The 22,843-nt window shown below is 48.0% G+C and overlaps 2 protein-coding genes across 3 annotated transcripts in view; both read left to right on the top strand.

Moving 5' to 3' along the window:
* Positions 1-20,055, top strand: part of LOC135805173 (CLIP-associating protein 1-like) — a 30,189-nt gene extending 10,134 nt beyond the window's left edge. The window contains exons 9-38 of one of the 2 annotated variants that reach the window (XM_065319176.1): positions 405-559; positions 839-925; positions 1,573-1,622; positions 1,956-2,046; positions 2,354-2,398; positions 2,940-3,010; positions 3,606-3,665; positions 4,040-4,117; positions 4,322-4,366; positions 4,587-4,676; positions 5,261-5,322; positions 5,595-5,768; positions 5,991-6,174; positions 6,363-6,474; positions 6,943-7,143; positions 7,446-7,549; positions 7,945-8,008; positions 8,397-8,560; positions 9,095-9,173; positions 9,312-9,388; positions 9,648-9,801; positions 10,386-10,427; positions 10,871-11,329; positions 11,722-11,930; positions 12,479-12,605; positions 12,913-13,092; positions 17,313-17,450; positions 17,770-17,838; positions 18,227-18,346; positions 18,545-20,055. In XM_065319176.1, coding sequence (XP_065175248.1) covers positions 405-559; positions 839-925; positions 1,573-1,622; positions 1,956-2,046; positions 2,354-2,398; positions 2,940-3,010; positions 3,606-3,665; positions 4,040-4,117; positions 4,322-4,366; positions 4,587-4,676; positions 5,261-5,322; positions 5,595-5,768; positions 5,991-6,174; positions 6,363-6,474; positions 6,943-7,143; positions 7,446-7,549; positions 7,945-8,008; positions 8,397-8,560; positions 9,095-9,173; positions 9,312-9,388; positions 9,648-9,801; positions 10,386-10,427; positions 10,871-11,329; positions 11,722-11,930; positions 12,479-12,605; positions 12,913-13,092; positions 17,313-17,450; positions 17,770-17,838; positions 18,227-18,346; positions 18,545-18,622 — 3,569 coding nt within the window. In that variant the 3' untranslated portion in view covers positions 18,623-20,055. The remainder of the gene's footprint in view (positions 1-404; positions 560-838; positions 926-1,572; positions 1,623-1,955; positions 2,047-2,353; positions 2,399-2,939; positions 3,011-3,605; positions 3,666-4,039; positions 4,118-4,321; positions 4,367-4,586; positions 4,677-5,260; positions 5,323-5,594; positions 5,769-5,990; positions 6,175-6,362; positions 6,475-6,942; positions 7,144-7,445; positions 7,550-7,944; positions 8,009-8,396; positions 8,561-9,094; positions 9,174-9,311; positions 9,389-9,647; positions 9,802-10,385; positions 10,428-10,870; positions 11,330-11,721; positions 11,931-12,478; positions 12,606-12,912; positions 13,093-17,312; positions 17,451-17,769; positions 17,839-18,226; positions 18,347-18,544) is intronic. The other variant, XM_065319177.1, reaches the window with a different exon arrangement.
* Positions 20,056-21,201: 1,146 nt separating this feature from the next.
* On the top strand, positions 21,202-22,784 carry LOC135805171 (actin-related protein 3-like). The gene has a single exon (XM_065319172.1). The coding sequence runs from the start codon at positions 21,365-21,367 to the stop codon at positions 22,619-22,621; it is 1,257 nt and encodes a 418-aa protein (XP_065175244.1). The 5' UTR covers positions 21,202-21,364; the 3' UTR covers positions 22,622-22,784.
* Positions 22,785-22,843: the final 59 nt, after the last annotated feature.

Genomic DNA, 22,843 nt, shown 5'->3' with positions numbered 1-22,843 from the left:
AGATGCAGCTCCTAAAGCGGTGAGAGGTGAATCATGATGAATAGATTCACTAGAAAGTGGGGAAATGCCGAAATATTATTCACCTGAGAGCTCATCAATGCTTTGAAGAAATTCTTGAAGATGGAGATAAATTGTGGCCCATGTACTTGCTCATGAAGCCCACAATCTCCACAGCCGACCGTAAAACTTGCAGTTTCCGCACGCTATAGCATTCTTAGCCTACAGTTTGCCTGTTTTTCCCACAACTTCTATCACAGTGTCTACTTCTCTATGGGGACAGTAAAAAGAAATTCCCCTTGTATTCATGTTGGTGTGTGTGTACGTGCGTGCGTGCGTGCATGCGTACGTGTGTGCATGCGTGCGTGCGTGTGTGTGTTCATGCGTACGTTTCTGCCGTTCCACAGCTGCTGGTGCTGTCGGTGAGGAGGATTTCCGCCGTAGCTTTGAAGATTGTCCGTCGCTGGGTCCCCTGTCAGCACGTGCTTTCGAGGAGGAGATAGTGAAAGTTGAGGAGACCTTGTTGAATACTGACCTGAACTGGGAACTGAGAGCAACGGCGGTACGTGTCTCCTGTTGTATTCGTGGTATCAAGTATCGGACATCGTGGTATCAAGTATCGGAAATCTCTGCCTCTTACTTATACACGGACGTATACTGGTGTTGACATTGTCTGTGTCTGCTGTATGGCCAAACTTTGCATGTTTTTGTTGGTATTGACTGTTTAGTTTAAGTTAAATGCACTCTCCAACTACATGCAGTGGGGTCGCCGCTCTTTTGTGCTTGTGTCCATGCTCATTCCAGTTCTGTACCTGTATCTTCTGTCCGCTTTTGACTGCAGTGTAAACGGCTGCGCTCACTCCTGCGCGCTGATGTGAATGGCTTTACAAGCCACTTGTCGGCACTAGAGGAACCGATGCGTGTTTCGGTGAGTGTGGCATGCAGTCTTGTGCGCTGATGTGCCCGTGAAAGCATGTGAATCTTTTTAAGTACCTCAGCTCTTTGTCTGAGAGAAAGTAGCAACTGAATAAAGCTGTTGTCAGTTGGATATCCCCCACCCCTTCTTTCTTTTTGAAACGAAGGGTTTGCAAAAATCGTTTCCCTAGAAATCGAAAGATTGTTGTCGACTATGGTTCCTCGGGTGGATAAGGGTTCATAATCTGTACCATACTTTGAAGTAATTATATTCATTAGTTGAGGGTGTTGAACAGGAGGAAAACGTATGGACGATGGCACATACGTACCAGTACTGTATGTCCCCGATTGTATGTCGAACTCGATTATAAGTGAAGTCGCACTTCCGTTTTCAGGTTTGAGCCATAATGTTTCAATATGATCACTTCAGTAGTAAGTCATGCTCGATTGTAAGTCCCTTTTTGCCCTTGAATTTTAATATAAACAGGTGCAACTTATATTCGGGGAAATACGGTATAATTTATGTTTGCTCCGAACCACTCGTTTTGAAATTGGCCATGTTTGTACCCACAGAACGATAATACCCGGTGAGATTAGCAATGGTATGTTCTCTCCTTTTTCTTCGAATTCTGCTCATGTCACTCTGGTGCTGCATGGTAGATCAAAGATCTTCGCTCCAGTATGATGAGAGAAGCCTGCATTACTGTGAGGTATGTTGCAAGATTTATGTTAGTGTTACTTCTTGTTTAACGTTACCCTCTTTGTCTCTCCCAATCGCATGCCTGCACCCCAAACATGCATGGCAATGCATACCCACACCGTGCACACCCCCCCCCCCCCCCCCCCCCACACACACACAAAACGAAGTGGCCGTGGTGGGTGGGGTGCTCTCGTGATACTGTTAGCGTGTATCTATTTACTGAAGGGAGAGACGGTTGAAAACATCAACAATTGAAAAGTGTGTACCGTTGAGAAATGCACATTGGTATGATATGGATTGTGAACTGAGCTGCACGCTCCTTTTGTGTTGTGTTACCCTAAAGCCTGATGGCTCAGGACCTAGCACCGAAGATGGAGCACTTCTGTGAGGCGGTTTTTCCAACGCTATTCAACCTGCTTCCCAACAGTGCAAAGGTAAATATTTCTAGCTTTGTATTGTCTTTGTACTCATTGGGACTCACAGCCAGTTGGGATTGAGCTGATTAGAGTTTCGTGGGCACGGATTTATTTGTGTAGGGGCGCATGGTTGGTAGTTACGATTATTTTCTGTTCAGGTCTGGGTATGGTGCTTGCACAGATATGAAGCATGTTGCTCTCTAAGCAACCTCAGGCCATGCTCATAGGCGCACGATGTTATTCCTGCGAGGCAGTGGTATGTATTCAGTGCTCTGCCATACTGAATGGTGCTATGGTGGCATTGTCTGCATGTTTTTGCCTGCAGGTTATGGCGTCTTCCGCTTACACTTGTGTTACGTTCATCATACGAGTAAGCCGTTGTTTCTCATGCTGTTGTGTAGCATGGTGTTGTTTCACATGGTATTTCTCTCATGGTGCCTTGTTTGTACACTGCACTTACTGCATTACCATGACTGTGGACATGCGCCAGAACCTGAGCATGCTTCTGCCTGCTGCCCCATGGTCAGTTGTACTGAAGCTGCTGCAGCACAATTAGCCTGTCCATCTCTACCTCCAGTTGTTTGTTTGTCTATGTTCATGCATGTTATCAATTACCAGAGGGTGCTGCTAAAGCTTGATGCCAAGCAAGGGTAGAGGTTGATTGTCTGATAATTGCTTTGTGCATGAAACTCAAAGTAGTACGGTGTCCTTGTCTACATTGCTCTTGTGCATACACACATTGTGATGTGGTCAGTTGTTATGGTGGCACAATCAGGGTAGTAGCCAGGTTTTTTTTGCCAAACCCATGATCAACAGGCACAGTGTGGGTTAGTGCTGGCTACATCTCTGTACAATACGCTTTACTTAACCTGTTATGTCGCTCTTCTCCTACACCTGGCCTTGTTCTGCAGTGCGTCCACTCCAGCCGCTTTATTCCTCTTTTCGCCGGGCAACAGTCAGCCAAGTCTCCTCTCACTCGCCGGTGAGTTGCTGTTTCTTGCAGAGTGGGGTGCGTTTGACAGAAGTGCACATAAGTATGACCTTGATATTAGGGAGGTTTCGCTCTACGTAATTACGTATGAAAATCCGTATGTCGTACACGCCGGGGAGCGAGGGCAACTTTCATACGTAAAACTCTCTACGGATATCCGTAGGAAAGCTGTTTCCTACGTTGGGGTCTCCGTAGGACTTTTGAAATATTTTTCGCATTTTCAGGGTTTATCCATGGCAAAGTTCAAGCCGCACGAAACACAAGGTACACACACCGTACACCACGTGCAAAATACAATGGAAAACGCGGTTTCGGCTCGTGGTGCATGCGGTGGGCGCATGCAGCCAACGCGTCTCCAAAGCAACAAGGCATGTTTAGCAGTCGTGGAGAAGTCACGTAGAGCGAAACCCAACAGCTCTGATTTTTACGTATGAAAATTACGTGCAGTTCCTACGTTATTTTCATACGTAATTCCGTAGAGCGAAACCTCACTATTATAGTGTGCAGTTTGTCGTTGTATTTTGTGCTTCTCTCTGACAGACGGTGTCCTTGTTGTTTGTTCTTTCCTGCCTTACATTTCTCCTAGGCGTATCTTTGAGTACATCGACTCCATGCTGCATTCCTGGCCAGCCAGCATCCTTGAGAAGTATGTAGTAGAGATTGTGCCCAGGACCTGTGTGTGTGTGTGTATTTCTGTCTGTGCACCATCCATGATCCATGTTACAGATGTGTTTCAACTGAATGGTCTGATCCGAACAAGTGCACACTCCTCCCAATAGAGCTACACAGTGGACCCTGTTCAAGGTCCCATGCACTTCCTTCTTGCCCTGCTCTTGGCCCTTGGAGTATTGTTGTGATGCTAGCGATCGTTCAGTCATGTGTGTATATTCTCCAGGTCTTGCACAACATCACATGAACACCCACTCGTATCACACCATGTTTCGACTGTTCTATCATTGAATTTCCACATGCATGATAGAGAATCTCTCCTTGTGCATCTTGTCCTCCATTTCCCCGCAGGCACTTAGCTGTCCTTGAGGAAGCAGTGAGGAAAGGCATATACGATGCTGACTCTGCCACACGAACAACAGCTCGGAGGTAAGTGACGGTTGCATGGAGCGTGTCATTGTTACCATACCCCAGCCGCCGAGGTGACATTCACGTTTATGTAGGCAGGGTTCTGCTCCTGCTGTACCTGTACCTGTTACTGTGCCAACACACCACACATCATCATTGAACTTCTGCTTTCTTTATGTCTGTGTGTTTGTGTGGTGTGTGCGCTTGTGCTATCATCTCTCACAGTGCTTTCTGGGGTCTGATGGATCACTTTCCTGCCCAAGGCGAAAAGTAAGTACAGAACCTGGTACAAGAACGTGTGCTTTTGCTTTTGTGAACTCTTTGAATAGGAGATGACACAGTGTTAGCTGTAGATGGGTGAAGTGTGTTGTCATACCTGCTGCGTGTTCCTAGCGTGCAGTCTCTTCACTCTGTGCTTAGGTCCAGATATGACTGGAAGAATGCTTCACAATATTGTTTGCTTATGCCTGTGTGTTCTCACATGAAACAGGCTGCGCGCTGCCTTGGACTCTGCGAAGCAGCGTATGCTTGATGATCACAGAGCCATCATGAACGGAGAAGCACCAACGCGATCAACCGGGTATGTACATGCCACGGCTGTCACTCTAAAGTAAAGTAATTTTTGTACTGCTCTGGTTCACTGCGGTGATTAAAAATTGAAGCAGAGATACTGAGATTGATCTCTTCCGTGTAGAAAAGAAAGTCGTGGAGACAGAGAGTGACAGTGAAGAGTAATAGCTCAAGCCAAGATTGGCACAGATCTCCATCAACTTAGACAAAGTGATAGCAAAGTCAACATAGCCAAGGAAATAAGGGATATGGTGCCTTGGCCTTGTCTCCATCGCAGATGCAGACAAACACTTCTAGGTACTTGGATTCCAGATTGTACTTGAAGTAGTTAGGAGACGCAACCAACATGGCCATGTGCCCTCCTCCACACCACTTCACATGCCGACTAGCAAGTTGCGAACGTGCAGAGTTGGTCCAAACACTGCCACTTATCTGCTCCTGTGCTCACAACACTGGAATGCTGCCGTGATCTTGCTATCCGGGACCAGGACTCGAAGTAGGGCGCTATTATCCTCGTACCTCTTGAAGCTGGATATTGAATATGGGTATGTGTGAAATGCAACTAACCACTGTCTTGTTCTTGTTGTACTACAGACTTCAGAAGCCGCGCAGTCGTCTCAGTAACCACCTGAATCGCCGCTTCACCAGCGAGCCAGGTCAGTAGATGTAGTGCCGTGTGCTTGTCTAGATTAATGACACAGCTGATGTGTGCGCCTGGTACGGTTCAGGTCACAGACAACCGCATGCATATCCGCAGTGGTTGATGAAGTCTTGCAGCGCGGTGGGGGGGGGGGGGGGGGGGCTTCTTTGATCCAACTACACTATTCTGATATGACTCATATCGGAGCTGTGTAAATAGCGTTTTCTTAGTTTGCCAGGGTTTCTGTTTTCAAGCCCACGCTCTTGTTTGTATTTCTCTCCTTTGCAGACCTTTCGCCGATGACAGATCGTAAATCAGGAACAATGTCTGCACTTACTGACCCCCGCCCAAACTCTGACCTAGGGCCATCGGGCTCCCAGTCGTCATGGAGCATAGCCGGCACTGGACCCGTAACAACAGCCGGAGAAACAACGTCCAACTCGTCCGTCTCAATAAGTAGTGGTCAGTACAACTGGTGTGATCTGGTGTTGCCTTTGGACCGCTGTGCACACTGATGCATGTGTGTTGAAGATGATATTCTGTGTCTCAGATTCAGGCCAAGCTTGCTCATTATGTGTTTCAGTGCTTTTGTTTAGTGATTGTAGTGCTGTAAGTGTGTATATGTATCTATGTTATGTTTTCTTTGCTCTGCTCGCTGGCTCTGTGTGGATTCTGCATGTGCAGGCCGTCGCTCACTCGCACACACTGTTCCAGCCACCGGCCAGTCGGCGTCGGCTATCCGCTCACATGTGCGCCGGGCTAGTGGTGGCGGTGGTGGTGGTGGAGGCAGCAGTGGTATTGGTGGTATTGGTGTGCCGACGTACGGTGGCCAGAAACCTACCGGTGGCTCTTCCACTGCCTCACAGAGGTGAGTACTGGTCCTGGTCCTGGCTCTGCTTTAGTCCTGACTCCTTTGATGCACTGTTGCGCTGCGGTGAAGGACGTTTGTAGATCACCCATCCCGGGATGCATTGAACTTGGCTGGAAGTATGGGTGTGGTTCAGGCAGCTTCTGTTTTCTCATTCATGGCGTATACACGCTTCAATGTTTGTTCAGCTCGAAGGTGTCACGTGCAAGCACCGCCGCTCCAGCTGTCGCGCATGGCAATTCACGAGATCCACCCAGTAGCTCTAGCGGTCCTGATGAGCTTCAACCACTGGAAGATTTGGTAAGGGAGATCAGTGTTCCGTGTACAGTACATTTAGGTGCACATGGCCTGGGTTGCCTTGCAGCACCAGTACCGAAAGCCTGTATGTCAGTGACAGTGTACAGTGCTGTACTGATGAGAAGAGCACTACTGTAGTGCTACCGTGTGTGCGTGCGTGTGTGCGTGTGTGTGTGTGTGTGTGCGCGCGCGCGCGCGTTTGCCTTTCTGCTTATAATACGAGTGGTGTGTACATTGCGTTGAACATGAGTGCGCGACTGCACTCCAGCAAGTGGCTGCCCTTGCTTTCTCTGCCACTGCATTGCTTCTATGGCATCTTTCTAAGTGTCTCTGTTCCTGTTGTGAGTACTCAATGAGGCATACTTGCACGTGGATGATGAATTGTGGCATATTGTGTCCCGTGTTGCCCTCAAACTCACTAACCATAGTACTTTGCTCCGTTTTTCTCCCGTTGGCTTTCTACTCGTGTAGATAAAGAGTTTCGACAGCAGCAGTCTACCACTAGTTGTACCGGATGGCAGTCGCCGCCGTCGTGGGGAACAGGATGATGACGTTGCTAGCCAGGGCTCCGTTGCATCGCGTGGCAGTCGAGGAAGCCGGGGCAGCAGGGACTCCACGTCATCGACTGGCCTATCTCAAAGTGGTGGCGCCTCTCGGTTCCACATCACCCAGGTGCGAATGCTGCGTTCTACTAAACTGTTCATGGCAGTGATTATTATGCACGGTGGTGTTGAACTGGTGATGCAACGAATGGTATTTTCTTGGAACAAAATAATCTCACGAATATTGCTTTAGCGAACCTAGGCAGCTCGTTCTACAACTATGGCAAGCCACACGGTTGACCTACGCTGCCCTAGCTGAAGTGTGTCTGCTGCGTGTCATTGACTTCCCTGTCCAAATTGCTGACATTCTACTGGTTTTCTTGTTGATTTGCTTGTACCTTCACACCTGTGTTGATTGTGCACGACCTACAGGATATACCGGAGATGCAAAGGCTCTGTAGTAGCGGATTGTGGCAAGAACGCCGTGATGGTTTGGCTAGTCTGCAAGAGCTCTTGAAAACAGAACGTGTCCTATCGTAAGTCGTGCTGCGTGGCAACAAACTGGGAGAGTTTCTCAAAGGCCTGGAAAATTCCCTGTGCGGGAAATTTGCAATCACTATTAATTTTAGGCTGGATTTGTGATGGTCAATGACTCATTATTGCTTTTGAACCAATCTACAGTAGAATGTAGTATGTAGGTGGTCTGGAAGTACAATATTGCTACATTGTAGTGTTGTAATGGGTATTTTACTGTATATGTGCAGCTTGCACATTGTCCTTCCAACTTCCAAGCACTGTATTACAATCAGGCTGAATCAGCAATCTGCAATTTTTCTGTTCTATAATGGTATCAGTCAAGGGTGAGTGAGAATTGTCACTCTTTAATTTTTTATTCTGTTGCTCTCTTGGGTTTTCCTGTAACCGCTTGCAGTAAATATGAAATTACAAAGTTCACTGAGTTGTTCTACCGGATGTTTCGAGACCCGCATCACATCGTGAGTCCTTAGAACATGTTTTACTGATCAGAATTTCTAGCATTTGAATCTACTATTGGCTTGCTATCCTGTTCTCATGTGTGTGCTGACTTGATATGAGTTTGTACAGTGCCAGACAAGCAGTAAATCACTATGTGATCTGGACTCAATGTAGTGGCTTCTGTACTTTCTCCAGAGGACACATGGCATACCTGGCCTACTCCGCTGTATGCAAGCTTGATGCCGTCATGTAAAATGCCTCTACAACATAGTCGTTGAGCATCAAGCGCTTTCATACATGTATGGTTGTGTGCTGAGTATCCCTTAGTCTGGCAGCAGCAGCAGCAGCAGCAGCCTGCAGCCAGTGATATGACATGGGACCATTTGGACCTTCTTTCTCTGCTTCCAGATTGTCAGCTTGTTCTTGGAAGTGCTGAAGGCGTTTGTAAATCGCTATCACGCAGAGCTCGTGGCCTGGCTGCCAACGCTGTTGCAGCGCTGCTTCCACAAAAGCAGTGGTGAACTGCGCTCGTCCATCAGCCTACGCCTTCACGCGCTGCTGTCTGATGTGAAGTGAGTTGCTGGTTGCTGATGATCTGGCTGTTCTGCCACAGGTGTGCTGCGGTTGACTTGGTGTGTATTGTAGTGTTACCCTGGTACATACTAGTCCATGTACATGTACAGTCATTGTACAGTCATGTACAGTCATGTACATGGACTAGCAATGCCACGTCTACACTTCACACACATGCACTAACTTCCACACTAGCATCAAATATCTAGGCCTGCTCGTAGAGGATTCGATAGTGAATGCTGCTGTCTGATGATCGCTGAAATGCGTGAAACTTAAAGTTACAGCTACACAGCCTTTCACCTCTGCTGTGTGTGTGTGTGTGTGTGTGTGTGTGTGTGTGTGTGTGTGTGTGTGTGTGTGTGTGTGTGTGTGTGTGTGTGTGTGTGTGTGTGTGTGTGTGTATACTGCTCTATACATTCGTGCATTGAGCACTCTACCTCGAGCTGCCTAGACCGGCCTTGTTTATGTACATGGACGTACAGTGTACTTAGCTCTGACTTTCGGTTGCTTGTCACTGCGTATCCTTCCTTCAGAGAGAAGTTTGACACTCAGCTGCAGATGCAGACCGTGTTTCAGCTTCTGGAAGACCAGTCGAGTGCTGTGACAGCTGGGGTGAGTTGCTGAGTCACGTTTGTAGTTTTGAGAGAGACAGGCATGTGTTGGAGACCTAGTGCCTACACCTCTTGTTGTTAGAAGGTTGGACTTGGTTTGCATTTTGTTCTCTGTGTTTTCGATGCGCCTGTGTTGCAGTACAAGTTGTCACTCTTCCTCTACCTGGAGCAGCTGGTACCGACCATGGACCCTGGTGATTTCGTCAGCTCACCTGATATCCACCTGTACATTATTCATTGTATAGGTGCATGTGTGTATGTGCATACTTGCCGATAATTTGTGCTTTTTTGGCCGTCACAAAAGTATGTGTTGTCCAACTGTTGTTTTCTCTCATGTCTTGGCTGCTCTTGCACCATCACCAGTCATCATGTTCTTGTTCATTGTCACTGTAGGTAGTATTGTGGAAACATCTGTATGAAATACATTTGCACTTTTGAGTTTTCTCCTTGACCGTGCTGACGCGATTCTCGCACAATCCATGCAAGGCTTGTCGACCACCATAGCTCGCTCCCTGGATGCAAACAACGCGGACGTGCGGCGCAGTGCTACGCGCGTCACGGCCGCCCTGTTTGAGCTGAACACGGCCACGTTCACCACTATGCTGTCGAGCTTGCCACGCAACTATCAGGTACTGAGTGTAGTGCAGTGGCTGTCCTGTGTTGCACTGGTGTTCACACACTACAAATGCATGTGCGCAGTAGTGAATGTAATGTCACACTGGTGTGTGTGTGTGTTAGCTCATTACAAATGTATGTGCGCAGTAGTAGATGATGACTCATCGGATCGGGGTTCATGCGTTGTGCTCTACTTCAGACAAGTGTCATGTTTCATTCCCACGTTGGGGACGAAATAACTACATGTATAGTGTGTACCAGATATATTCGCAAGAAGACTACAAAAGTTTAACTCTTTACCGCAACGTCAGCTTTATTGCATGTACTTCGCCTTTGCTACTTTCGCAAGCCTTGACTGAGTCAGTGACTCTAATGAGGGCATGGCGGTGCTCCACTGGTGAGTGTACCACCACATTCCATGACGACCACTTAAAAAATGAGTTTGGTGAACTTCAAATACTACTATTTGTACCCAGTTGTATTCCGCATTGCAAAAGCTGGTTCGCTGTTATGTGCATTCCACATCATAGCTGGGGTCCAATGCCGCTTTCTTCTTGTTCCTGTTCTGTGTTGTGTGTTTCTGCTTGTAACTTGATAGGACCATGCCAGAAAGGTGATGCAGAGTCACATGCAAGGAACGGTATGTTCTCTTTCCGGTATTCGGTAGCCATTCGCTTTTCGAACTCATGTGCTCGTCTCTTGAACATGTGCAATAGGTTCAAAGCTGGCACGATGAGGTTTTTTTCTAATGGCGTTTACATTCAAAACTTTGTTTACACTGAAAGATACCGAGCTGTAAACATTGGCATGACTTAACGAAAGAACCCAGGGTAGTTTCATTGAAAATGGAGAGATTCTTCTGCTACCCACATGTAACAAAGTCAACTGCAGAAGAAGTCAGTGGCACCTTCTGTGCTGGATCTAGTACTTTCTGTATGACATGTACTGAAGTGTATGCTATGTTCCCGGGTCACCTGGCATGGTCGTAGAAATGATGTCCATTCTGATTAAGTGTACTGGAAGCTTGCTGGAGCAATTCATCTGGCAAAGATGTTGCTTGACTGCTCCACTGTACATGCACAGCTGTCGGCGTCGCCCAGTCAATCGCCTGCAACCCTGCGATCACATACAAGTGGTTCTAGTCTCCTTGGCAGCTCTGCTGGCAGTGGTAGCAGCAACCTTTCTCAGATGAAATCGCTTTCCAGCACGTCCTCGCCAGACCTGCGCGAGCTGCGGCGTTCATCGGCCTTGTCGCCCTCGCCTTCTGCCTCTTGGAAAGCATCACACTCAAAGAGTTCAACCAGCCCTGGGCTGATTAGGCATTCAATTCCATCAGCAACGACAGTCAGCACAAAGACTTCTCCAACTGTAGTAAAGTCGTCGTATCAGCCAAGATTAGCCCAGGCAGCAGTGACCACCACGACTACTACAGGAGCCGTTACAACAGCAGCACAACAGACTGATGCTATTCGGAGAACTTCTTCCACCCCATTGTCAAGCGCTGGCAGCAGCAGCAGTATTCGTACACCATCTGCAAGCACGGTATGACACACAGTGTGTGGTACAGATGCTGCTAGTGTGGCTGTGCTGCACTGTGCTGTGCTGGGTGATTGCATTGGCCAGTAATGTCCCCTATCCCTCGGGATTTGCAAAGCAGAAGACCCAAAGTCAGATGCATTCGTTATGTGCTACTTTGGGTAGCATCATCGATTTTAAAAGTCAAGTACATGTACATGATGTATCCGTTCTCCATGCTACATGACGGAGCAGCCATTGTTTTGCTGTCTGCCTGAGCCAGGTGACCATCTGCCGACACGCACACCAAACAATATAATTCACACGGTGAAATTGTGTAATGTCAGTCTCTGCCATTCATTGTGTGAGATTTTGACACCAGTGTCTACCTTTCATTGTGCGATTTTTTGATGCTGCAGCCTGATAATGCAACTGGGGACTCTGCGGGAACGAACGACAAACCTTACAACCCCACTCTTTACCAGAGTCCAGCTGAGCAGCAGAGTGTGTCCGCGGACGCGCCTGCACGACGCTCATCTCTACCTAGCCCGTCAGCATCCACATCATGTGGTGATAAGACAGTACCAGACTTGTTTGACATGGCGTGTGACTTTAATCGTTCCAGCAGGTGAATATGTCAGCTTTTCTTGTAATTCTCTTCACTCTCTTTTTTCGGAGTTACCACTCCACTTTTGTGGTGTATAATTTATCGGTTGCAGTAGTGAAGTTGCCCATGCTGTACGCTTGTTGTAAGTCGACAAATTTCCGCCGCATACCAGTATTTATTTTTGGCTATTTTCGGCCTGATCCTATGTGGCCGAAAATTTGTTGCAGCCGAAATTTTGTTTTGCAAGGTTCAGTGTGACAGTGTATACAGGCAGCAGTAGTACAGGCCGAAAATTTGTTGCAGCCGAAATGTGTTTTAGTCCTGGGAGGCTGAAATTTGAATTGGCCGAAAATTTGTCGACTTACAGTATGTTATGCTGGACGCAGGGCAATCTGGTGATCGGGTACACGTATAGCAACAGGTTTCCTCTCTCCTGTCTATGGCATGAGCAAGCTCAGCCTGTAGGTCTTGAGCTCAGGCAGTGTGTGTGGGGGGGGGGGGGGGGTCGTACCTGTTGTGTTTTGCTTTGCATTCACGTGTTGCTTTTCCTCTCCTCTTTTCGTCCCCAGCGAGCGTGTGAAGGCCCTGTCGTCACTACGCTACTTGGACTGGCAGACCGCACCACTGAGTGCAGTGCTTATGCCATTCCGGGCGGATGTCAATGCTCGACTTTCCAGTCTTCTTCAGGATTCCGACGTATGTACTAATGTTGCATGGTGTTTGCAACCAGTTCCTTTCCTCATGGACTTCTATCGTGACCAGCATACGTGCATACCTGCATGGATAGACAGAGCGTTCGTCTTTGGGCTCCTATAATTTGCTTGTGGTGGGAACAGCCTTCTAGTTGTTTGTGGCACAGTTGCCTGTAGTAGCGTGTTTCTTTGCCGTACGGTGTACATGTACATGTAGCTTGAGAGTGACGTTGCCCGCAGGGTGCGTAGCTGACTGTCACCTCATCAAGCGTGCTCTGTTGTGTAACCGTTTATCCTTCCGCTGTTTGCAGAGAGAGGTCCAGTACGCAGCCCTTCAGGTTTTCGAGCAGCTGTTTTCATCCTCGAAGGGGTCGCCCAGTGTTCCTCCGGAGGCGTCTAGCATTCCGGCCGAGCCCTGGTTTGTCACGCAAGCGGATATCTTGACCTGCTTCGACAGCGTCGTGGAGTGCCTTTGCTCTGACGACAAGAGGGTAAGATTTAGTTCTGTGTGTATGTGTATGTATGTGCCGAGAACAGTGAAAAGACACCTTTGCACTGCTACTACAGTGGTGGCAAGTCTAGTCCTACTCCAGGAGCAGTGTGCTCACACTGCACCAATACAACATGCGACCTCACCAGCCTCAATAGTGCAGCAGCCCAAATCTAAAAGAGATTGTTTTGCAAGTCCCGATTCAGTCTCAGGCAGACAACCTGAGCTTTGCATGGGTGCAAAGACCATGTCCTGGAGATGTCGAAACGGCTTGTTGTCATGCCCACAACTAGGACATTAGATGGGGAGAAGCATATTATTTTAGGTTTCTTTGGCTAGTCGTTGTTTTACGACTCCTTGATTTGAAATTTTCAGCATTTGTTACGATATACTTCGAAGTATGTCGATAATAAGTGTAGTCGAAGTGAGTTGTTTTTGTGTTTGGGTGATTTGCTTGTCGAAAATCTAGCTAAATGTCGACAGAATTTTTATTTAGCTTTGGGTTATACCAAGAGTCCATAAACAAGAGTATGCAACTGTGATCTCTTTTCTATGGGCCAGATGCGCGGCGCACTGCCTTCATTACATCATTCAGCTGCAGTCCGCACACTGCGGAAAATCAAACACCGCACTTTCCCTCTGGTTTGAAATGAACTTTGGTACGAAACTGGAGTTTACGCGCCAAAATTTAGAGATCGTGTAGGTACTGGAAAGAATCGAGCAAAAACGGATGGGCTTGTACGAGAAATTGTGGGTTTGAGTGCATGCTTCCAGAGCGTGATGAAGGCACGTTACGTAATGAAGGCAGTGCGCCGCGCACTGACCCATAACCACAATTGCATGCTCTTGTTTATGCACTCTTGGTTATACTACTTCAGTAGTAACACATGAGAACAAGTTATGCACCAACTATCCATGACTGTAACAAGATGATAAAGAGTCAGAAAGTGCGATAATAGGGCACAAAACTGACAGGCTACTGCTGCATGACACATTCTCATGTGTTTCTACTCTTTTTTACATTTATTACTGGCTCAGTATCCGGGTTTAACTTTTACTTCAGTAGTGCGAGTAGTTTCATGCAACGAAACGAAGCTGGCCGTACACATTACAACATTCCTCTACCTTTCCTCTCCTTATGGGTCGTATAGTGCTTGCACTATTTGAAGAAAGATCTGGTCCCTAAGCTCACCAAATGTTGCTGTCATGGCTTGAAGGATTGCCATAGCATCGATCATCACGATGGTGACTTGTTGCTGAACGTGTTCAGGAAGAGGAACGTCTTTCTCCAGCAGTGCAATCAATGCTGATTTGGCAGTAGTTTCTGGGGAGCTATCAGCTTTCGCAATTGCCCGTGGTACAGCCCCAAGTTCGTAGAGCAATGCATCACGCATGTCCACTTGTTGCTCCTTTGCCGTAACCAACAGCCGAGTAAACAGCTGGCGATCAGCTTTGAGGGCTTCTATTGTTGATGCTGCCTTTGTGCGCTTGTTGCTGGGTTTGGCAAAGAGCGACAGACTGTGGCTCGTCAACGGATGGTAGAAGCTGACTCTCCCCCGAGCTCAGACGGTCATTCAGGAAAGCATTCAAATCATATTCTCCCAGCACACACGTAAGCGTTACGTACAGCATTGCACTGTGCATCTGGAGATACTGCCCTCGTCGACAAGCTGACCAATGAGTCACCCGCGAAAGGATCGCCCCGGTTGTCCAGCAGGTAAATCAACGTTCTGACATCACTGCTATCGCGCTGTCGCCATGGTGTTGCAGAATCCTTGTGCACATTACGGGTATCTGAGGATGCTGGTCTTGCCAGTACGTCAGCTGCTCGGGTGATCGCCGACCGTTCATGAATGGTGAGAATCCATCTGTGGACGGCTCCAGACTTTTTGGTGAATCCAACAAGTCCACCTTTCGATTTGCTATCCCAGTTGAACGTTTGCTCGATCGTCTGGTCCGCAGGAACTTTAGCAAATGTCTTGCCAGACCGAGATGCACTAAAGTGACTACTCAGGAGTTCTTCGTGAGCAGATGGATTCTTCTGGGGGAGTTACATGATGCTAACCCAATAGTACGTTGCACGTCTGGCATAGTTGTGGTGGTCATAGCTGGAAAAACCACAGCAACATTCTATGAAGATAAGCTAAGTGTAGGGGCCAGTTCCCTGTGCGAGTAGCGCGGATGAAGCACGGCACCAATTGAACCATGTCAATGTATGTCATCCAGAATTGACCAAGTCGTGATGTGGATCGCACTGACTTGTTGGCCTCTTCAAAGGGATCCACAGGGGTGGGGGTCGTTGCTTGCGCAGAGCTGCGACACAGTTGCATGACTGGTATCTTTCCGGACGTCACATACAGGCTGCCGGGGGCATTAGCAGGATCCTGCTGTGACTCTGCACTGTCAAACTGACCGAGTCATATCTTCACAAGTGCTTCAAACACCAACTTGTGGCAGCGAAGGGAACGGTGGTAGTGCTTTTCCTTTAGGACACGGTTACAAGCGCTGGATCCAATGACACCAGGTTCCACCAGGAGATCTTTAAAGCCAGCGTCGCCAAACCGTTTCCCAAGTACTGCCAAGAATACACACACAGTATGGAAAGCCCCCATCCGGAGGACAACTTCTGGGAATGCATGCTGGTGTTTCCATACTAGGTGCAGAGACTTGGCATACACTGCCTGATTACGTGTCATGATGCACTGCTGCTGCTGCCCAATGCGTCGGGTAATCTGTACTGAATGCTGTACAAGTTACATTACTATAGCAAGTTCAGTAGGTGGAGCAGCGATAACGGGTAGTTAACCAGCTTCTGTTGGCCGGACGTGGACATCAGGAGATGGGTTGATACAAGCGTTGAAGCCAGACCAGGCAGTAACAGCTTACGCATTTTCGCTGCCTACAGTGCTATCGCTTGGAGGACTGTGGAGGAGACGAAAGCTTGGACTGGGCATGCATTCAACGTACAACTGGCGCCGGTGTGCACGTCCAATTGCTGGATAGCGAAGGCTGTGTCCGCAATAACTGACTGCAGTTGCTCGGCAAGAACGTCGGCTGCTGGTGCAGATCTCGACACCTCCACAGGGTAAAGTAGCTGCACCGTCCTCCACGGGAAGAGCATTTGATCACTGCTCCTCGGACCTTGTTGTCCTTGCCTCGAATGAGGTCTTCGACTAATGCTAGCCTCCACTACTACGACTCGTACCGGTACTAGTGCTACATGTACTAGTATCTTGCTTGCTACTCAACTGGAGCTGCTCCTGTGCAGTTCGTATGTTGCCAGTAGCTGAAATTGACTTTGTAGGTAAGCCCAAACGTGTTCAGGGTGACGTGTGTACCGCAACCCCGTGATCTTACTTGTGCGCGTGCAATAGTCCACACATGCCAGGGGCACGCACACAACTGGCTAGGAATCGTTTTAGCTCCGGGGCACTCGTACTGAAAATCCAGGGGTCGCGTTTCATTTGCCACCACTTCAGTATTGTGTACTTGGCTATGTAATGAATACTGTATAATCTTGACTAGTTTGAGGGAAAGACCAACGGACTGTATAAGCAGAAATATTCGTCTGGAATTTAATTTCGTCTTTTTCGTCCAAGGAGGTTTTGGACTAAATTAAATGGCGGACGATTGTCGATTTGTCCAGCTTTTCAATACACTCTTATGATCCATGGACGAAATTTACAGCCAGACGAACTTCTTTGGTGTTGGACGAAATTATTGACCGACGAAATGTTCTGCCTGTACAGTACCCTAGAGTGAACAATGTGTATCACTGCCACTGGGAAACTTAGGGTGCCTGGGGGGTACAACTTTTAGGGGTAATTTTAACTTCATCTTTGAGTTTATCGGCAAGGTGGAGATGAAAATGTTTTTCGGTGAATCTCTGGAGAAGAACTCTTTCTAACTTCCCATTGTCTCATTTTTACTTTTGGACAAAATTTAAACAGTTTATGAATGGTGTTTTTTCACTGTCCTATCATAAAAACTTTTTCAAATATTGTCCAAAAGTAAAACTGAATATAGGAATAGAGAGGGCTATTCTCCAGAGGTTCACTGAAAAACTTTCTCAAATTTATCCTCCATTTTTTTGTTTCCCATCCTGCTACAGTACAATGATCTGTGCTTGCACTTTGCACTTTGATTACCGGTACATGTATTTGTTGCTTGGTTGTGCTGAGTGTGGTGATCTCCTGCCTGGTTTGTTTGACCCGTGTGCAGCTTCGTCATGAGCTTGTTGTGATAGTACCAATACTAGGTAGTCAACTGCCTGCCGTGGAGCTCTATCAGGTGGTTCTGCCGCGTACGAATGGTATACAGTACCCGCAAGTGGAATGCTACCTGCGGCTCTTGGCAAAGGTCAGTCTGCTGCCAGTTTGTATGGTGCTGTGTTATCAATAGCCTCCGGCTCTAGATAACATTGGCTTCATTATGGACTCGAAGTTGCTTTCTCGTGCTTGTGTAGTGGACTTGCTGTAGTGCAATGCCAATAATCCTTACTTCATACGTGGCTGCGTTCAAAGCTTCTTCTTTGCTGTTGCTGTTGTTTTCGTGTGTGCACAGCCTAGGTTGCTTTCTGGTTTAGAAACTTTCAAAAAAATATCTAAAAAGGTCCCTTTTTGCTTCACATGAAGCTCCTGACGGGTCATTGTTTGTTTTCTTGCTGTAACTTGAATAGATTTTTGGCCGAGTAGCGGCAGAGCTGCTGCTTCCTGACTTGGAAGTCCTTGTGCCGCGTATCTTACAGGTAAGTTCTCCTGTTTTTGTGTGGCATATGTACACTCACACATGGGTGTTTTGTTGAAGACGAGCCGAGGGGACTCCTCCTAGCCGTTTCTCGCAATGTTCCGCTCACACCTTCAGTCTTCACCTGACCATGAAGTAAGGAGGACTGTGTTCAGAGGTTGCTCACTGCCCGCCTTGACCTTCAACACCTCAAAGTCAAATCAGAATGCATGTGTATATATGTTGGTGTGCGACGCCCGAGTATCATTGTGTTTGCCACTGTGTGTGTTAGTGTGATGGACTGAGATATACTTGATCTAGGAGAGGAGGGTTGTGTCGTTGTGTGACTACTAGTAATCCGACTAGTGATATGTGCGTGTACGTGTGTGTAATGCTGTATCCATGTGCAGTGCTTCAACCACACAGAGAGCTCAGTGCGGCATGCAGCCCTCAACTGCCTTGTCGAACTGCAATTAGCCGTTGGCAAAGACTCGCTGTCACCTCACCTAGCCAATCTGACAACAGCACAGGTAGGCTCGATAAAGATAGCGCTATGGTGCCTCGCTGGGTTTCTACGCTCTGCTATTTGCTGTGAGCTTGTGTGTGCTCGCGTGCTTGCTTGGGTGCCTGCATGTGTGGTTGTAAATGTTTGGTACGTGCATACACATGCACATGTATTGTGACTGATTTGTGTGACCGTGTTTGGTGTGCTCCTGGTGTACTGACAGGCCAAGCTTGTTGAGCTCTATGTCCGACGTACCAGTGCTCAGAAAAAGGACGTTGACCCCACTGTCTCTCTAACTTGAGTTTGTAAACACACATACACCGAGGCCACTCGCTCCTATTTAACCATTTCACATCACACTGAATGTAGATTTATTTTTCACTTGGGGCAGCAGCCGCTGTCAGTCGGTAGTACTTGATGCTCCCATTTAGTTTTCTTACGAATTTCCTACTCTGGGAAGCTTAGCAATAGATATACATCTAGAGGGACACATCGGGAATTCCATTCCTTTTTTTTTTTTATAATGCCCAATTTCGTTGGAGGAAACATCTGCAGCCGCTCTACTTTTCAGCCCCCAAACTGTTGTATTCTGCTGTACGAAAGGGAATCAGCCGTTTCACTCCACTCTGCACTTTCAGCATGTTCCTGCCTCAGCAGCGGTTGTATGTCCTGCACTTTCAGCTTGGTCCTGCCTCAGCAGCGGTTGTATGTCCTGCACTTTCAGCTTGGTCCTGCCTCAGCAGCGGTTGTATGTCCTGCACTTTCAGCTTGGTCCTGCCTCAGCAGCGGTTATGTGTGCCTCTATGCATCTAGGTTTCTTATTTTCCGATAGGACCCCGCTCAAAGGGGGATGTATTTACTTTTTTTAAAACTTTAGTCACCTGTGATAGTCGGGTAATTGTAGTGGTATTTTTGACTATTTTCTCTGGTCTGGCATCAAAGCAGCTTGCTGTGCGTAGCCTTAACGTTAGTCTCTACTGACCGTGACATTGTTGCAGTTGCCTGGCTGAATTATTCGTGCTGTGATTGGGCGCAATGGCACATGTACTACTGCCGCATGGGTGGCACTTTCCCGTCTACGCCACTCACTTCACTCTGCACGTAATTTATGGTAAAGATAGAGATTTTTAATTTCCCCTCGAATCAGAACGCCTCCAACTGCGTGCCGTAATGTACAATGTCGAATTTGCTGCAGGTATCTAGTGTTCAACGCTTTCGCTCGGCTGTCACTGACCCTTCTGCTTTCCATGTTCCTGCCTTGTCACATGCGTGCAATAATTTGTTTGGAGTAATGGATGTGTTTCATCATTGCTGTGGTTGTCCTCTGCAGCTTCTGCATAACGTTACTCCTTTAGAACCAGAGTGAATGTCCTTGTTTCCACGATGTCCTCTCTCTCTCTCTCTCTCTCTCTCTCTCTCTCTCTCTCTCTCTCTCTCTCTCTCTCTCTCTCTCTCTCTCTCTCTCTCTCTCTCTCTCTCTCTCTCTCTCTCTCTCTCTCTCTCTCTCTCTCTCTCTCTCTCGTTCTCTCTCTCTCTCTCGTTCTCTCTCTCTCTCTCTCTCTCTCTCTCTCTCTCTCTCTCTCTCTCTCTCTCTCTCTCTCTCTCTCTCTCTCTCTCTCTCTCTCGCCTGTGTGCATTTGTGCCTGATAAATGCTCTTGCTAGTTGTGGTGCGATGGTGATGCCGGAAATCACCGAAGCAATACTATATGTACAACCTGCAGGTTGATCAGTTAGTGACTGTGTCTGAGTGTGTGGTGTGCGGGGTGTGCTGGGCGCTAGCTGATGCTTGCTGCTGTGGATTCAACTGGCTTTGCATTGTCCGCAGAAGAACGAGTCTTTTGAACAGGTGCAGCGGAGTGTTTTCGCTGGTCCATGCCCAGCTGTGTTTTAGATTCTTTACTGTTGTACATTGTGCATTGTACATTGCACACCACACTGCACAAGTCAGGACTTCCTCCAAATGTCAAGCTGGTTGCAAGATGTTCCCACTGTGCACAGTAGTCGTGTGTTTGTGCAATGGACAGGTACATGCTAACAATAGCATAGCCACAGCCACAGGGGCCAATATTCGTAATAATGATTGACTTCCTCCCTGTGTACAGGCTGTTGTTGGCTCTGGCAAGAATTCTTGGTCTGTTGCACACCTGTTGAACAGCCGGAGGAAGCATACAACAGATAGTGTGGCAGTTGTGCTGTGTGTATGCTTCCTGGCGTAGCACTATCAGGTCCCAAGTACAGTAGAGAAGAGAAGCTCTCATGAGCCATCCATCTCACTCAGTTGCACCAGCTTTCGGACTCAAAGGATGTTCGCAGACTGAGTTCAAGGGCGTCGGACACGGTACGGTCACTACGGTATTGACCATACCACTTTTTGGCCCAGGCACCCCGTGAATCAATAAAATACACTGATCTGGACTCGAAACTACTACTAAATTTCCAGAATGTTCGGCTCCGCCATTCCTCCCCCACTAGTAAACTGTACTTCAGATGACAGACCGTACCACCCCAAAATACCCTCCGACGCCCCTGGAGTTGTAGAGAGGAAATACAATCATAATAACTAAATAGCCTGAGACTTTTGCCTTGTCCATACATCTGCAGAACTATGATTTTAGTGCATCATTGATTTTGGTTGGACGGTCTTATCTACCGTACCGTACCGGCACGCGTCTTGTTGATGGGCCATAGGGCGACCGGAGAGCGGGCGCACGGTAGATCGCACGCCCGCTATCCACCTCCAACGCTTATCGATCACGCTGGTACATTGGCCCATGCGCATTATGACCCCATGATTGGGCCTGGTGCCCGGGCATATTGGTTCAGACACGCAGGACTAACGAAAAAGGCCTCCCCTGCTGATCTTGCAGATGTCGCGGATTCAGCACAGGTAGAGTCCACACACGAAATCAGATTTGGCAAGGGTGAACTTTTCAGCTCGTCCTGCGCCTTTCGACTGCGAACTGGACAGGAGTGTGAGCTTCACTTTATCTTTAGCTTGGTGAACGAAGGTGTCGGAAAGGTGCTCTCGGCCTCTCCTTCACAATGGCTGCCCGACTACCAGCCGCAGTCGTAGACTGCGGAACCGGCTACACAAAGATGGGGTACGCCGGCAACACCGAACCGCAGTTTATCTTTCCCAGTGGTATTGCCATCAAGGAGAAGGCAGGTGTTGGAGACAAATCCCAGCAGAGAGTAACGAAGGGAATTGATGATCTTGATTTTTACATCGGAGATGAAGGAGAAGCGGCAACTGGATATGCTATCAAGTACCCCATCCGACATGGTGTCGTTGAAGACTGGGATTTGATGGAGCGCTTCTACGAGCAGTGTATCTTCAAATATCTCAGGGCTGAGCCAGAAGATCACTACTTCTTGCTGACCGAGCCCCCGCTCAACTCTCCGGAAAACCGCGAGTACACCGCAGAAATCATGTTCGAGTCGTTCAACGTTCCCGGACTGTACATTGCCGTCCAGGCTGTGCTGGCTTTGGCTGCATCGTGGACATCTCGTCAAGTAGGAGAGCGTACCCTGACAGGAACAGTCATTGACTCTGGTGATGGTGTTACTCACGTTATTCCTGTAGCTGAGGGCTACGTCATTGGTAGCTCCATCAAACACATCCCTATTGCCGGTAGAGATATCACATACTTTGTGCAGCAAATCCTCAGGGACCGAGAGACTGGCATTCCACCAGAGCAATCTCTTGAGACTGCCAAGGCTATCAAGGAACGCTTCGGTTACATTTGTCCCGATGTTGCCAAGGAATTCAACAAGTACGACGCTGACCCTTCAAAGTGGTTCAAGAAGTACGGCAGCAAACACCCAGTTACCAAGAAGGACTGGGAGGTCGATGTCGGTTATGAGCGCTTCTTGGGACCTGAGGTGTTCTTCCACCCAGAGTTCTGCAACCCCGACTTCACCACACCGATTTCAGAAACTGTGGATGTAGTCATTCAGAGCACCCCCATTGATGTACGTCGTCCTCTCTACAAGAACATTGTTCTGAGCGGTGGCTCAACCATGTTCAAGGACTTTGGTCGTCGCCTGGGACGTGACGTCAAGCGTGTCGTAGATGCCAGAATCAAGCTCTCCGCGGAGCTGAGCTCCGGCCGCATCAAGCCCAAGCCCATCGATGTCAACGTCATCACTCACCACATGCAGCGCTATGCTGTCTGGTTCGGTGGCTCCATGCTGGCCAGTACCCCAGAGTTCTACCAGGTGTGCCACACCAAGGCCCAGTACGACGAGCAGGGTCCCAGCATTGCACGCCACAACCCCGTCTTCGGCACCATGTCTTAAGTCCTAACCCGGAAATAACATGCATATCATGCCTAGTGCACTTGACTGCCTATGGATTCTGATAATCTGGCATTCTCATAACAGTCTTGGTCCTAGTGGACTATTTTTACTACTAAATGTCTAAATCTAATACTATCACAATGGTCAGTACTGGCGTGCAGTATGTGTAGTTGCTTGTCTGGTTCATACACGTACTGTGCTCGTGTTGCTCATTCCCAGAGT

This window comes from Sycon ciliatum, chromosome 1 (genome assembly GCF_964019385.1).
Source record: "Sycon ciliatum chromosome 1, ocSycCili1.1, whole genome shotgun sequence".
NCBI classification, from domain to species: Eukaryota; Metazoa; Porifera; class Calcarea; order Leucosolenida; family Sycettidae; genus Sycon; species Sycon ciliatum.
Note: the sequence above shows the minus strand (reverse complement) of the source record. Positions and strands in the feature narration are given on the sequence as shown.

Coding starts and splice junctions, on each gene's coding strand:
- LOC135805171 (XM_065319172.1), top strand. CDS start 21,365: ATGGCTGCCCGACTACCAGCCGCAGTCGTAGACTGCGGAACCGGCTAC.